The 12,894-nt window shown below is 41.0% G+C and overlaps 2 protein-coding genes across 2 annotated transcripts in view; one reads left to right on the forward strand and one right to left on the reverse strand.

The window, feature by feature from the left end:
• Window positions 1-927, reverse strand: part of LOC121648603 (NADPH oxidase activator 1-like) — a 16,614-nt gene extending 15,687 nt beyond the window's left edge. The window contains exon 1 of the mRNA XM_041998820.1: window positions 1-927. This exon is cut by the window's left edge and continues 180 nt beyond it. The gene's annotated coding sequence lies outside the window, so the exon portion shown is untranslated.
• Window positions 928-1,815: 888 nt separating this feature from the next.
• Window positions 1,816-12,398, forward strand: dpp7 (dipeptidyl-peptidase 7). The gene is made up of 13 exons (XM_041998821.1): window positions 1,816-1,977; window positions 2,217-2,343; window positions 2,421-2,560; window positions 4,736-4,899; window positions 5,831-5,966; window positions 9,429-9,510; window positions 9,646-9,812; window positions 10,602-10,662; window positions 10,742-10,860; window positions 10,946-11,102; window positions 11,269-11,333; window positions 11,427-11,497; window positions 11,849-12,398. Exons 1-13 carry the CDS (start codon window positions 1,885-1,887, stop codon window positions 11,958-11,960), a joined length of 1,494 nt encoding a protein of 497 aa, XP_041854755.1. The 5' UTR covers window positions 1,816-1,884; the 3' UTR covers window positions 11,961-12,398.
• The last annotated feature ends 496 nt before the right edge of the window (window positions 12,399-12,894 follow it).

The following is a 12,894-nucleotide window of genomic DNA, read 5'->3' on the forward strand; positions in this document are numbered from 1 at the left end:
TGATAATGTGTCTCATACCACGTTCATTAACCAGCCAGGGTCTGGAAATGCCTGCTTTACCTGATGACTCCATGAAGATCCATACCTGATCATAATCCGTAATCTCTGAGGGTATGAACAGGTAAAATAACATTTTATAAACAATGTGAAAAACAAGCTGTAATCTACCAGTAAACAACCTGTAAAACAACAGTTAAACAACCTCTAAACTACCTGAAAACAACCAGTAAACTACATCTAATCAACCTGTAAACAACCTGTAAACAGCCTGTAAAACTACATGTAAACAACCTGTAAAACTGCACATAAATAACCTGTAAGCAACCTGTAAACGTCTGTATAACTACATGTAAATAAACTGTAAACAACCTGTAAAATCATGCGTAAGCAACCTACCTGTGAACAAACTGTCTACAACTTGTAAAATTACCTGTAAACAACCTGTAAACCTACCTGCAAACAACCTACCAGTAAAACTACATGTAAACAAACTGTAAAACTGCATGTAAACAATCTGTACGCAACCTGTAAACATCTGTATAACTACATGTAAGTAAAACTACCTGTGAACAAGCTGTAAACAACTTGTAAAATTACCTGTAAACAACCTATTTGTAAACAAACTGTAAACAGCCTGTAAAACATCAGTAAAAACCTGTAAAACGACACATAAACAGCCTGTAAAAACATATATAGAATCTGTTCCTCCAGGTGGTTTGCTCCTTGCAGCAGGAAGCTGCAGGTACTTCTTCAACTTTACGTCACACTGCTGCTGAGAAGTTCTGAATAAGGTCTATTCAGAGTGACCTTTGATCTTCCAGGAAGAAGTCAGGAGAGAAAAGTTTCCTCTTTCCAGGGTAAACCCAGACAAAAACCTTAGTCAGACAAAAGGAACAGTTTACACTGATCAGCCTGTTTTATCTGATTGCTGCTCAGATTGAGTTTTCTACTGCGAAGCCCAAAGACACCACACAGCATTTGATAGTATGTACAGTATGTACAGTATGTATTCATCTGTATGTCAGCTGTACTAGATTATTAACCCCTTGATGCCTGCTCACATGTTTTTCTTTTTATTTAATTCATTTATTTAATTTGATCTTTTTATTTGCTCTTAATTATATATTTATTTTTATTTGTGTATTTTTATTCACTTGTTCAATATCTAATTGTATTTTGTTTTATTCCAATCTAGTCTTTTTTATTTATTTTTTCCTGATTTTTTTATTGTATTTATTTTGTTTGTCACTGTCAGATAAGTGTGATGTTATCTTATTGATTTTATTAATTTACTGTGTTTCTATTGTCCAAGAAACAATGAGTTATAATATATATTTTTATTGTTTGGATCGAGCTGCTCATTTAACTGTTTTATCAGTCACTGAGTAAAAACTACACACACACACACACACACACACACACACACACACACACACACACACACACACACACACAGACACACACACACACACACACACACACACATATATATACATAAATTATATAAATTACTGACAATGAAATAGTTGATCTGATTCCAATGGGTTTCAAACAGAAGATTTATCATTTTACAGGAACTGATCTACATCGGATATGTCGTTTGACTGGTCCACTACCACATTTTACTCATGAGTTTATGTGTGTGTGTGTGTGTGTGGGGGGGGGGGGGGGGGGGGGGGGGGGGGGGGGGGGACTTAAGTTTCTCTCTAATGAAGCCCTGAACAAACATCCCGGACCTACTGTTGACTCGCAGATATTACGAGCTGTACTTAAATGCAGCACAGATCACAACAGAAGTCATGTGACTGGTAGATTCTGCGCAGGCGCGCTATGGATGGCTAGAGTCCCTGAAAGTGTCTGTGAAGTTCAGGTTTCAGCCGAAACATGAGGACGATATTAGCCGTTTTTCCGCTCATATTTTCTCTGTTTTCCGCAGACAGACTCCACGGTCTGCCTCATTCATATCTGCGTCCTCAGGTAACAGTTTAGTTTACATCTGTACTAGTTTGTAGGAATTTTCACTTCATCTTTCTCACTTTTGTTTCTCACTACTGAAATGTATTGGTCCCATTGAATGCCGTATATTGTATTTTTAAATGACATGTGACTTGAAGCCCTTTTGGCTCTCAGTTATCAGAGTTCTTTCTAGTTTGTACTGAGTAATGGTGTTCATGGCCATGACCAGTCAGTGACACGCTCTGTGCTCATTTTCCTAGTCCAGAGAACCTGATGGAACTAAGTGGGACCCCCAGTTTACAGAGAAGTACTTCACTCAGACGGTGGACCACTTCAACTTTAACAGCATGGGGAACGGGACCTTCAAACAGCGTTACCTGATCACAGGTAAAACTGTTTTCTGCTTTTAAATGGACCATAGGAACAGCCAGTGAGTGACAGAGCTCTGGTGTCCTCTCCTCTAGACCAGTACTGGAGTAAAGGCTTTGGTCCCATCTTCTTCTACACCGGCAACGAAGGGGACATCTGGGAGTTTGCTCTGAATTCTGGGTTCATCACAGAGTTAGCTGCTCAGCAGAAAGCTCTGGTCATATTTGCTGAACACGTAAGAAAACAGCAGTTTTAAAAGGAAGTTGTGTGTCATGTGATGAAGGTTTGTCACGTGATTTTTATTCCCCACAAGTCATTTAACAAAATGCTTTAGCCTCTAAGTTATATTCTATGACAATGACATCTGTGGTTTGATCAGATTCATGCAGTGTGGTTCCTTGGAAAACCCAGAAATTGTTGTTAAAATTTTTAAATCTCATCAAACCATATTTTATTTCTAATAGAATAAAATAAATGCTGAAACAGACATTTTACCTTTTCATGGAAAATACAGTGCCTTGCAAAAGTATTCACCCCCTTGGCCTCTTTTACCGAATTTTTCACATTGCAACCTCTAATTTGAATATTTTTTACAAATCAGAATTTTATTTGATGGATCTGCACAAAATAGTCCAAGTTTTGAAGTGAAATGAGAAATATAAATACAAAAAAGACATTTCAAAAATAAAAAACTGAAAATTGCCATGTGCATAAGTATTCACCCCCCCCCCCCCCCCCCCCCCCCCCCCAATGTCAGTACTTTGTAGAGCCACCTTTTGCGGCGATCACAGCTGCAAGTCGTTTTTGATAAGTCTCTACGAGTTTACCACATCTTGCCACTGGGATTTTTGCCCATTCTTCAAGAGAAAACTGCTCCAGCTCCTTCAGGTTTGATGGTTTGCGCTTATGAACAGCAGTCTTTAAGTCTGACCACAGATTCTCAGTTGGATTGAGGTCTGGACTTTGACTAGGCCATTCCAGCACATTTACATTTTTCTCCTTAAGCCACTCAAGTGTTGCTTTAGCAGTATGCTTGGGGTCATTGTCCTGCTGGAAGGTGAACCTCCGTCCTAGTCTCAGATCACTGACAGATTGATAGAGGTTTTGCTCAAGAATACTTCTGTATTTAGCACCATCCGTCTTTCCCTCGACTCGGACCAGTCTCCCAGTGCCTGCTGCTGAAAAACCTCCCCACAGCATGATGCTGCCACCACCATGTTTCACCGTGGGGATGGTGTTCTTGGGGTGATGGGATGTGTTGGGTGTGCGCCAGACATACCGTTTTCCTTGATGGCCAAAAAGCTCCATTGTAGTCTCATCTGACCAGAGCACCTTTCTTCATACATTTTGACAATCTCCAACGTGCCTTTGTGCAAAGTCAAAACGTGCCTTCTTATTTTTAGCAGAAAGTAATGGCTTTCTTCTGGCCACCCTTCCATAAAGCCCAGCTCTGTGGAGTGTACGGCTGATTGTGGTCCTATGGACAGATACTCCAGCCTCTGCTGTGGAACTCTGCAGCTCCTCCAGGGTTACCTTTGGTCTCTGGGCTGCCTCTCTGATTAATGCCCTCCTTGCCTGGTCTGTCAGTTTTGGTGGGCGGCCCTCTCTTGGCAGGTTTGTTGTGGTGCCATGTTCTTTCCATTTGATGATGATGGATTTTATGGTGCTCCTGGGGATCATCAAAGATTTAGATATTTTTTATAACCTAACCCAGACTTGTACTTCTCAACTTCTTTGTCTCTGACTTGTTTGGAGAGTTCTTTGGTCTTCATAGTGGTGTTTGGTTAGCGGCGCCCCTTCATTAGATGTTGCAGCCTCTGAGACCTTTCAGAAGAGGTGTATATATACTGATAGATCATGTGACACTTAGATTGGACACAGGTGAACTTTGTTTCACTCATAGTGTGACTTCTGAAGGTAATTGGTTAGACCAGAGCATTTTAGGGCCTTCATAACAAAGGGGGTGAATACTTATGCACATGGCAATTTTCAGTTTTTTATTTTTGAAATGTCTTTTTTGTATTTATATTTCTCATTTCACTTCAAAACTTGGACTATTTTGTGCAGATCCATCAAATAAAATTCTGATTTGTAAAAAATATTCAAATTAGTGGTTGCAATGTAACAAATTCGGTAAAAGGCCAAGGGGGTGAATACTTTTGCAAGGCACTGTATGAGCTCATTGTGAATCTGATGGCAACAACACGTCTGTAAAGAGTTGGAACAGGAGCCACAGAAGGTTGTAAAAGTACAAATCAAACACAACTGGAGGAGCATTTAACAGCTAACTAGGTAAACTGGTCAGTAACCACTGACATGTTGTTTATGTTGTGTTGGGAAAAAAATGCGTGTTCTTGCTTTCAGGTATTATCTTTACAACTTGTTTCTGTCCTCTCTGTTTCTGTCTCAGAGGTACTATGGCCGATCTCTGCCATTTGGCAAAGACTCCTTTAACATCCCTCAGGTAGGGCTGCTGACGGTGGAGCAGGCCCTCGCTGACTACGCCGTCATGATCACAGAGCTGAAACAGCAGCTGGCAGCCACTGACTGTCCAGTCATTGTGTTCGGTGGCAGGTAGGTTCCACCTGACTGGCAACGATGTCGCCAACGTCCACCTGCGTTTCCCAGTTTGTCACTAAAGGTTTTGTCAGATTTGGTTTAGTTTTATTGTATAATATGTAATATCCCTGTTATTAGCTGATGTGATATGACATGATTCTTATTAAGATTAAAGATGTACACATTCTTAGTCTGATTATCTAATCCCAGACGGTCTCGTATTAATCTGACTATCTAATCCCAGACAGTCTCATATTAATCTGACTATCTAATCCCAGACGGTCTCGTATTAATCTGATTATTTAATCCCAGACGGTCTCGTATTAATCTGATTATTTAATCCCAGACGGTCTCGTATTAATCTGATTATTTAATCCCAGACGGTCTCGTATTAATCTGATTATCTAATCCCAGACGGTCTCGTATTAATCTGATTATCTAATCCCAGACGGTCTCGTATTAATCTGATTATCTAATCCCAGACGGTCTCGTATTAATCTGATTATTTAATCCCAGACGGTCTCGTATTAATCTGATTATTTAATCCCAGACGGTCTCGTATTAATCTGATTATTTAATCCCAGACGGTCTCGTATTAATCTGATTATTTAATCCCAGACGGTCTCGTATTAATCTGATTATCTAATCCCAGACGGTCTCGTATTAATCTGATTATTTTATCCCAGACGGTCTCGTATTAATCTGATTATTTAATCCCAGACGGTCTCGTATTAATCTGATTATTTAATCCCAGACGGTCTCGTATTAATCTGATTATCTAATCCCAGACGGTCTCGTATTAATCTGATTATCTAATCCCAGACGGTCTCGTATTAATCTGATTATCTAATCCCAGACGGTCTCGTATTAATCTGATTATTTAATCCCTGACAGTCTCGTATTAATCTGATTATTTAATCCCAGGTGTAATAATCTATGCTTACAGTTATGGTGGGATGCTGTCGGTCTACATGAGACTGAAATATCCAAACGTTGTGGCTGGAGCTCTGGCAGCGAGCGCCCCTATCCTGTCTACTGCTGGCCTTGGAGACCCAGGACAATTCTTCAGAGATGTTACGGCTGTAAGTGTCTATGTTTTTTTTTTCTTTGGTGAAGCTCAGCTTGAGAAATGAACAAGAAGAAGTGTGAACAGTAAGAAGAAGATGTGTGTGAAGATTTCTGTTTTAGAAATGCCCTCTATGCTGCAAGTAAAGACAAACTTGATGTGCTTAAGACTTATTAAAAGATGATGACTCTACAGGAAGCCTTGTGATGAACTCAGGGAGAAGAGAACATACCAGATCATGGAGCTGCCTTCAGTGTGGCTCGCAGGGATCTGAAACTCTGGTCCTCTTGAGCTGCTGTCCTGCAGGTTATAGAAGTTTCCGGGCTGCAACACACCTGACTCAGGTCAATAGTTTGTTAACAAGCTTGTGCAGAACTTTTCATTTGAATCAGGTGTGTTGTAGTAGAAACATATAAAATCTTGAGGACACTCTGATGGGGTTAGAAACGCCGCCTTTCACTAAGAAATGACTCCACACCTTTCACCTGCGTAGTGAAACAACGAGGGAGCAGTTCATGAAACAAGCTGGATGAGAGATAACAGGCTTCTACATAGTAATGAGTTAGATCAGGGCTCCAGACTAACTTCTTGCACTGGTTGAACTGGTGCGACTGACTTTTTAATGTGGTTGCACCGAGGAGGTATCTTAGCTCCACTTAAGCCATTTCCTTCTGACCATCACCCAGATACACTGATGGTTATTTATATTATTGTGAAGCAGAATGAGGTTCAGGAAAAAAATAAACTCCAGGATCTTCTCCAGAACAGCCTCCAGACAGAGGCTGCTCTGGTTTCATCAGAAACCCTGATGCTTCTTCGGTTTCTCCAGAGCTGCGTAGGATTTCATCATTTTCTAGAGATCTTCTTTGTTTCTGTCGGCCTCTGCTGAAAGAGGAGGAGCCTCATTTATCAAACTGTGCCTAGCAAATCAAACTACAGGTGGCATCTGCTGCAAATGCGGCACACTTCTACTTTCTACTTTTATCAAACCGTGCACACGCACGTCCTCCACCTGTTTCCGTTTATAAATCAAAATCAAGTCTAAAGCGGGCGCACGTGAGGGAACGCCTTGCCACACCCACATGGTGGCTGTAAATGGTCAGGTGTAATACATATTCATCACATCATTTCCATGATGGCTCGGGAGGGAAAAAGAGGGAAGAAGTGGAATTTTTCAGGGTGTTAGATCCTGATGGACCATGTTGGAAAACATAAAAATATTTAATCAGTGGGCACGGTGGGCATGGTGGGCACGGTGGGCACTCGGGTTCGATTTCCAGACAGGTGAGAGGCGTCTGCTAAATTACAGTAATGATACCGGTGATTTGTTTTAATTTATAAAATAAATATGTACAGATACAGATGAGATTGGCAGCAGTTTATTTAGTGTTTTAGTCTGGTCCCGCTCTGCTGGAATGAAGGACCAAAGCTACTTTCCACACTGATGCTACATGCTGGCAGCAGACTGTCACCTTATTTATCTGGATGGGTTTTATAACATGAAGTTTTGTTTCACAATGACAGAACATGTTTTAGTAGTTGAGCTTCTTATTAATATCATCTCCCTTTTTCCTGAACATCCTGTTTTTTCCCCTGAGCGTGGCTCTTAGGAGAATTAATATCAAATGTGTGTTTTTATTCGTTTCTGCAAACAGCTTTAATGTCTAACATGTGGTGTGAAAGGTAATAGTGGATTGTACATAAATGTCTCACATTTCTCATCATTTCCTTGATTTTATTCTGGACCGTTGGTGTTGCCGTTTCCCGTTTCTCTAGATTTTGTACGTACGCCTGGGTCAGAGTTTGCGTGGAGGTAGGAACATTTTCCCCTCAGGTTTGGTTTTTATAAATTCCACAAGTTGACTATATTTGGCCTACGCTGGTTTTTATTCCTACGCCAACTTGATAAATGAGGCCCCTGGTCTTCACCAGTTGAGGAGACGGCACACAGACAGTTTTTTTTGGCCGGTGTTCTGCTGAAACGTGCTACCTTGTCAAAATGTGCTTCTGCAGGCTGAATTCATGGGTTTATCTGTCGATCTGTCAGAACAGAAAAATCTGATTCACAGTTCAGTGCCATCAAAAATAGTTAGTTTAGAGATAATAATCTATATATTGGTGGATTAATGCTCTTTAAACTAACTGAAGTACACTTTAGGTACAATCTTAAGAAATAACGTCACAGTCGTTCAAAAACTTTGAATAAATTGATGAAGGCAGGACGTCTCGACAGTAAATGACCCTATAAAATATGCTACCTTATTAACACAGGTAGGATTATTCCAGTGCCCATTAGTTAATGTAGATGTTCACATATTATAATTAAACACTCAAAATAGTTTAAAGAATTTAGAATATACAATTTATGTTAACATGCATGTGAATATACAAAAATAATTTTATTTCCCAACACGGAGGTACAGCTGTGACTCTAAACGTGTCCTTACTGCACACTGCATCCAACATTTAAATTAACCCATTAAAAGTACGCTATATATTTATGAAGGTAGGATGATCCAGCAGTGTAAATTACCCCATAAAAAGGTGCTACCTCATACAGAAGTCTATATTTGTGTAGGTGAGACCCCATCCAAGTATTAAGGTGAGATGCCTCAAAAGTATAAATGAATGAAAGTTTCTATTTTTAGGCTTTTTTAATAATGAAAAACTCAGATTACTTTAAATACAGATCTACAATTTCCATGAAAATGCATTAGATGCATTTATAAAATAATGTTATAAGTTTATTTCACGAGGTTCAACTGAGGAAAGCCTCGACATGAAGTAACAGCTGATAAGACAGACTGGAACAGCGTAGCACGGACTGGAGGCGAGCGTGGATTTATGGGCGTGTCCTTCCTGCACACTGACATGATGCTTTCCTGATATGTAGTACGTCTCGAGGGGTAGGATGAAACGTTAGAACAGCGGCATAAAATGGCACAAATTAGCTCCAGGTTTGTATTTTGGTCTCAAGTTTAAAACTTCAGGAATGTTGTTTCTTTGGACCCTTTGATACATCCCATAATAAATGTGGACCAGCTGTTTGCAAGGAGCACAGGATCTGAACTAAAACGTCGTGTGAGGGTGAAAGTTGTGACATTTATTATACAACCACCATCACACAAAATCAATGCAGATGTCTGTTTTACACTCTGCAATTATGGGATGGAAATTTATTCACTTCATGATTTAGTCTCATTTTGAAATCACGTAAAATATTCAGAAACAAAGTAAATGGAAATATGAAATATAATGTTTTTATGGCTTTTTTGTGTCCCAGGGATGTCGGAGGGTTTATGAAACTTTGTCTTAATGAAAAATCTTTCTATGAGTTTCACTGGTCACAAAGCAACACAACACGGTGGTCAGCATGGTGATGGGGGACAGCTTCTGGTTTCCAGATCTCAGCTGGACTCTTCTGTCTGCATCAGACATCCAGGAAAAGTAAAACTGGACCTCTGTTTGTGGTTGTCAGGACTTTGAGGAGGTTTCTACGGCCTGCAGAGATGCTGTGAGAGCAGCTTTCCATCAGCTGAAGGAGTTAGCTGATCATCAAGGTAAATCTGTCTGGTTCAGTCATGTTGGCCGTTTTTTTACATGAAATTCCTGCTGCACCTTAAAGATGAGTCTTCTCACTTAGATTAGGAGGTGGGACAGTAGGTGAGAATAAAGAGATGTTCTGCTGGTATTAGATTACAGCCGCATCCAGGCAGAGTTTGCTCTGTGTAAGCCTCCATCTTCCGGTCAGGATGTCCACCAGCTCTACGGCCTCCTGAGGAACGCCTTCACTCTGATGGCCATGCTGGACTATCCATACAGCACGCACTTCATGGGCAACTTGCCCGCCAACCCCGTCAAGGTAAAGCTGCTGCAGCTGGAGGAAGAATATATGCACTCATTCAACCTTTTAGCGCACCAACACACACACAGATTAAACCTGCTAAGGCGTCAGAGTCAGGAGCTGTAACACCCATCAGGAGTCAGGAGACACACTCGCATCTGTCCTCTGCTGTCATTGTGGCCCTCTGGGCTCTTCCAGACCCAAAGGAAGTTCTGTTTTACAGTTCTGGATTTATTCTTGTAGATATTTTAGTGCCGATAATCCTAGAGAATCCTGGAGTCTTCCACTAGGTCCACCTCTAAAAACCAAAAATACGCTCACATTAATAACAGAAGGTTTAACTACAATGTTCAGCTCAGTAGGCAATAATAATAATAATAATAATAATAATAATAATAATAATAATAATAATAATAGTGAAATGATTATTATTATTATTATTATTATCATTAATATTATTACTAATTTTATTAGTAGTTAGTATTTTCTGTTGATCGGAAGTCACCAGGTGGATCATTCAGGCTTAAACTTTATTATACATGTATATACACACACACACACATATATATATATATATATGTGTGTGTGTGTATATGTATGTATATATAACATTATAAATAATTGAGGATATTAAATATTTAGTTTAAGGGAAGAAGAATAAACTTTAGGTGAATGTGTAAACTGGGGTTTGTGGTAAATTCTCTGCTGTGTGTGACGACTGATGAAATCCGAGTGATGGGTGTCAGATGTGCTTTCTTGACTAGTAAGTCGGCCAGACTGAAGCGGATTGGTTGTGTGACTCTCCAGGTGGGCTGTGAGACCATGCTGAGGGGATCTGAGCTGCTGGCTAACCTCCGGGACACCGCAGGTACAAACCAACCCTGGAACAGAGAGTTCAGTCTGCACTTTACTTCTGCATCTCTACAAAACTGTTTCCCAACCTGCAGGGATCGTTTACAACTCCAGTGGGGTGCTGCCCTGTTTCGACCTGTACAGTCTGTACGTGGAGTGTGCTGACCCGACCGGATGCGGACTGGGCCTGGACAGCCTGGCCTGGGACTACCAGGTATGCCACCATCACACAGCATAGGATGGTTTCAGTCAGCTGTGGGATACACCTACACACACCTGTTGTTTGTGTGTGGCTGCAGGCGTGCACAGAGATCAACCTGTGTTATGACAGCAACAACGTGACGGACATGTTTCCTCCGATGGCGTTCACCCAGAAAGACCGCGAGACGTACTGCTCCAAACGCTGGGCTGTGGTGCCCAGACCAGACTGGCTCAAAGTCCAGTTCTGGGGGGATGGTGAGCTCTGAAACCCTCTTGGTTTGAATTATGAGAGCAGGATCAAAAATGTCCTCTAAAAACAACAAACTACCCGTTAAAATGTCCTAAAAGGCTTCCGTAGATCAGCTGGAGTCAGACTGGTTTCAGAGGTTTTAGCAGCATATTAATGAACTCTTCTGTTCAGCTCTCTCCACAGCCAGCAACATCATTTTCTCCAGCGGAGACCTGGACCCCTGGGCCAATGGAGGGGTGAGTGTTCACACCAAAGGAGGGCCAAAGTAGGGCCAAACCAGGACTAAACCAGGGCCACACCAAGAGTTAATCAGCTGTCCTCTGTTTCAGGTCAGGAAGTCTTTGAGCTCTGTGCTGGTAGCCCTCAACATTTCAGGAGGGGCCCATCATCTGGACCTGAGGTACAACAACCTGTCAGATGCTTTTACCCTCTAAACCTGCCAGAAAGAGTAGGACTGCAGTTTTATTTGGTCCCTTAACAAAACGGGCAAAAAATTAAAAAATTGCATTTATGTACGATTTATTACTGTGATAAATCAGAATTATTGTTGTGCAAAAGATGACCACCAGGGGGCAGAAGACTAGTATCAGATTGTGTAAACAGGGTTTGGAGCAAGGTTTTTACCATAAAGTGATAAAATAGGTCTCAGAAACTGAATGTATCAAATATAGTAGGTCTTAAAGGGTTGAGTTTTTTTTTCTTTAGTTTGAATAAAACTATATCAGGATGTTTTCTCTGTGGTTTCCTGCAGAGGATCTAATGAAGCTGACCCAGCATCAGTGATCAGGGTCAGGAAGATGGAATCGGAGCTCATTGCCCAGTGGGTGAAGATGGAGAGGGTGAGACTGAAGGACTCACATTAAACTTTCTTCATAACTGATTATCCAGGACCGCTGCAAATGAGTCAAATATGTGCTGAGCTCACCCAGATCAAGAACCAGCTGAAACCAGTCCATCATTAAGCTGAATGAAGGACTCCAGCTTTCCAGATGGTGGACGTCAGAATAAATCAGCTTATTTATTTTCTTTCTTTCTTTCCTTCCTTCTTGGACATCTAATTAAATCAGATGTTCAGGAAAGAAAAAAAAATAAAAGTACAAGTTTGTCGACATTACAGAAATATTCTGTTCATTTCCTCCATCGTTGGGTCAACAGATCACCTCCAGGATCCAAAAATCCAGGTTTACATCATCAGAGAAACCTGACCCAGTCAGGAGAAAATGAGTTATGATTGTTTGTTTTGATGCCATTCAGAGAATGTAATGATTGTTTAATAATAAACAAGAAGTTTGTGATCTTAAGTTTCTGCTTCTGTTTCCAGTCAAACCATCTCTCCAACTTTACTGAGATAAACACATTTGCTGTTCTCATAATCATATTGGGTCCTTTCAAAGATCAGAGGCAGACCAGGGGCCTTCAGGACCTGAGAGACCGCCACCCCAGAGTAACAATCCCAGTCAACAACTCCAGCAATAACCTGACTGTTATTCTGGTCTGGAGCAGGCAAACAGATAAATCACCATGGTAACTAATGAGAAACAAATCTCCATGGTAACTGTTGTCCATCCATCCATTTTCAGGCTGCCTATATAGGGTCGGGTCATGCGGGCAGGGGGTGTGAAAGAATAAATCTCCATGGTAACTGATGTCCATCCATCCATTTTCAGGCTGCCTATATAGGGTCGGGTCATGCGGGCAGGGGGTGTGAAAGAATAAATCTCCATGGTAACTGATGTCCATCCATCCATTTTCAGGCTGCCTATATAGGGTCGGGTCGTGCTGGCAGGGGGTGTGAAA

Source organism: Melanotaenia boesemani, chromosome 11, assembly GCF_017639745.1.
Source record: "Melanotaenia boesemani isolate fMelBoe1 chromosome 11, fMelBoe1.pri, whole genome shotgun sequence".
NCBI classification, from domain to species: Eukaryota; Metazoa; Chordata; class Actinopteri; order Atheriniformes; family Melanotaeniidae; genus Melanotaenia; species Melanotaenia boesemani.

Bases quoted from the DNA above. Each gene is read 5' to 3' on its own strand.
- dpp7 (XM_041998821.1), top strand. From the start codon at position 1,885: ATGAGGACGATATTAGCCGTTTTTCCGCTCATATTTTCTCTGTTTTCC. The intron at 2,344-2,420 runs GTAAAACTGTTT...CCTCTCCTCTAG, and splicing joins ACAGCGTTACCTGATCACAG to ACCAGTACTGGAGTAAAGGC. The intron at 10,861-10,945 runs GTATGCCACCAT...GTGTGGCTGCAG, and splicing joins GCCTGGCCTGGGACTACCAG to GCGTGCACAGAGATCAACCT.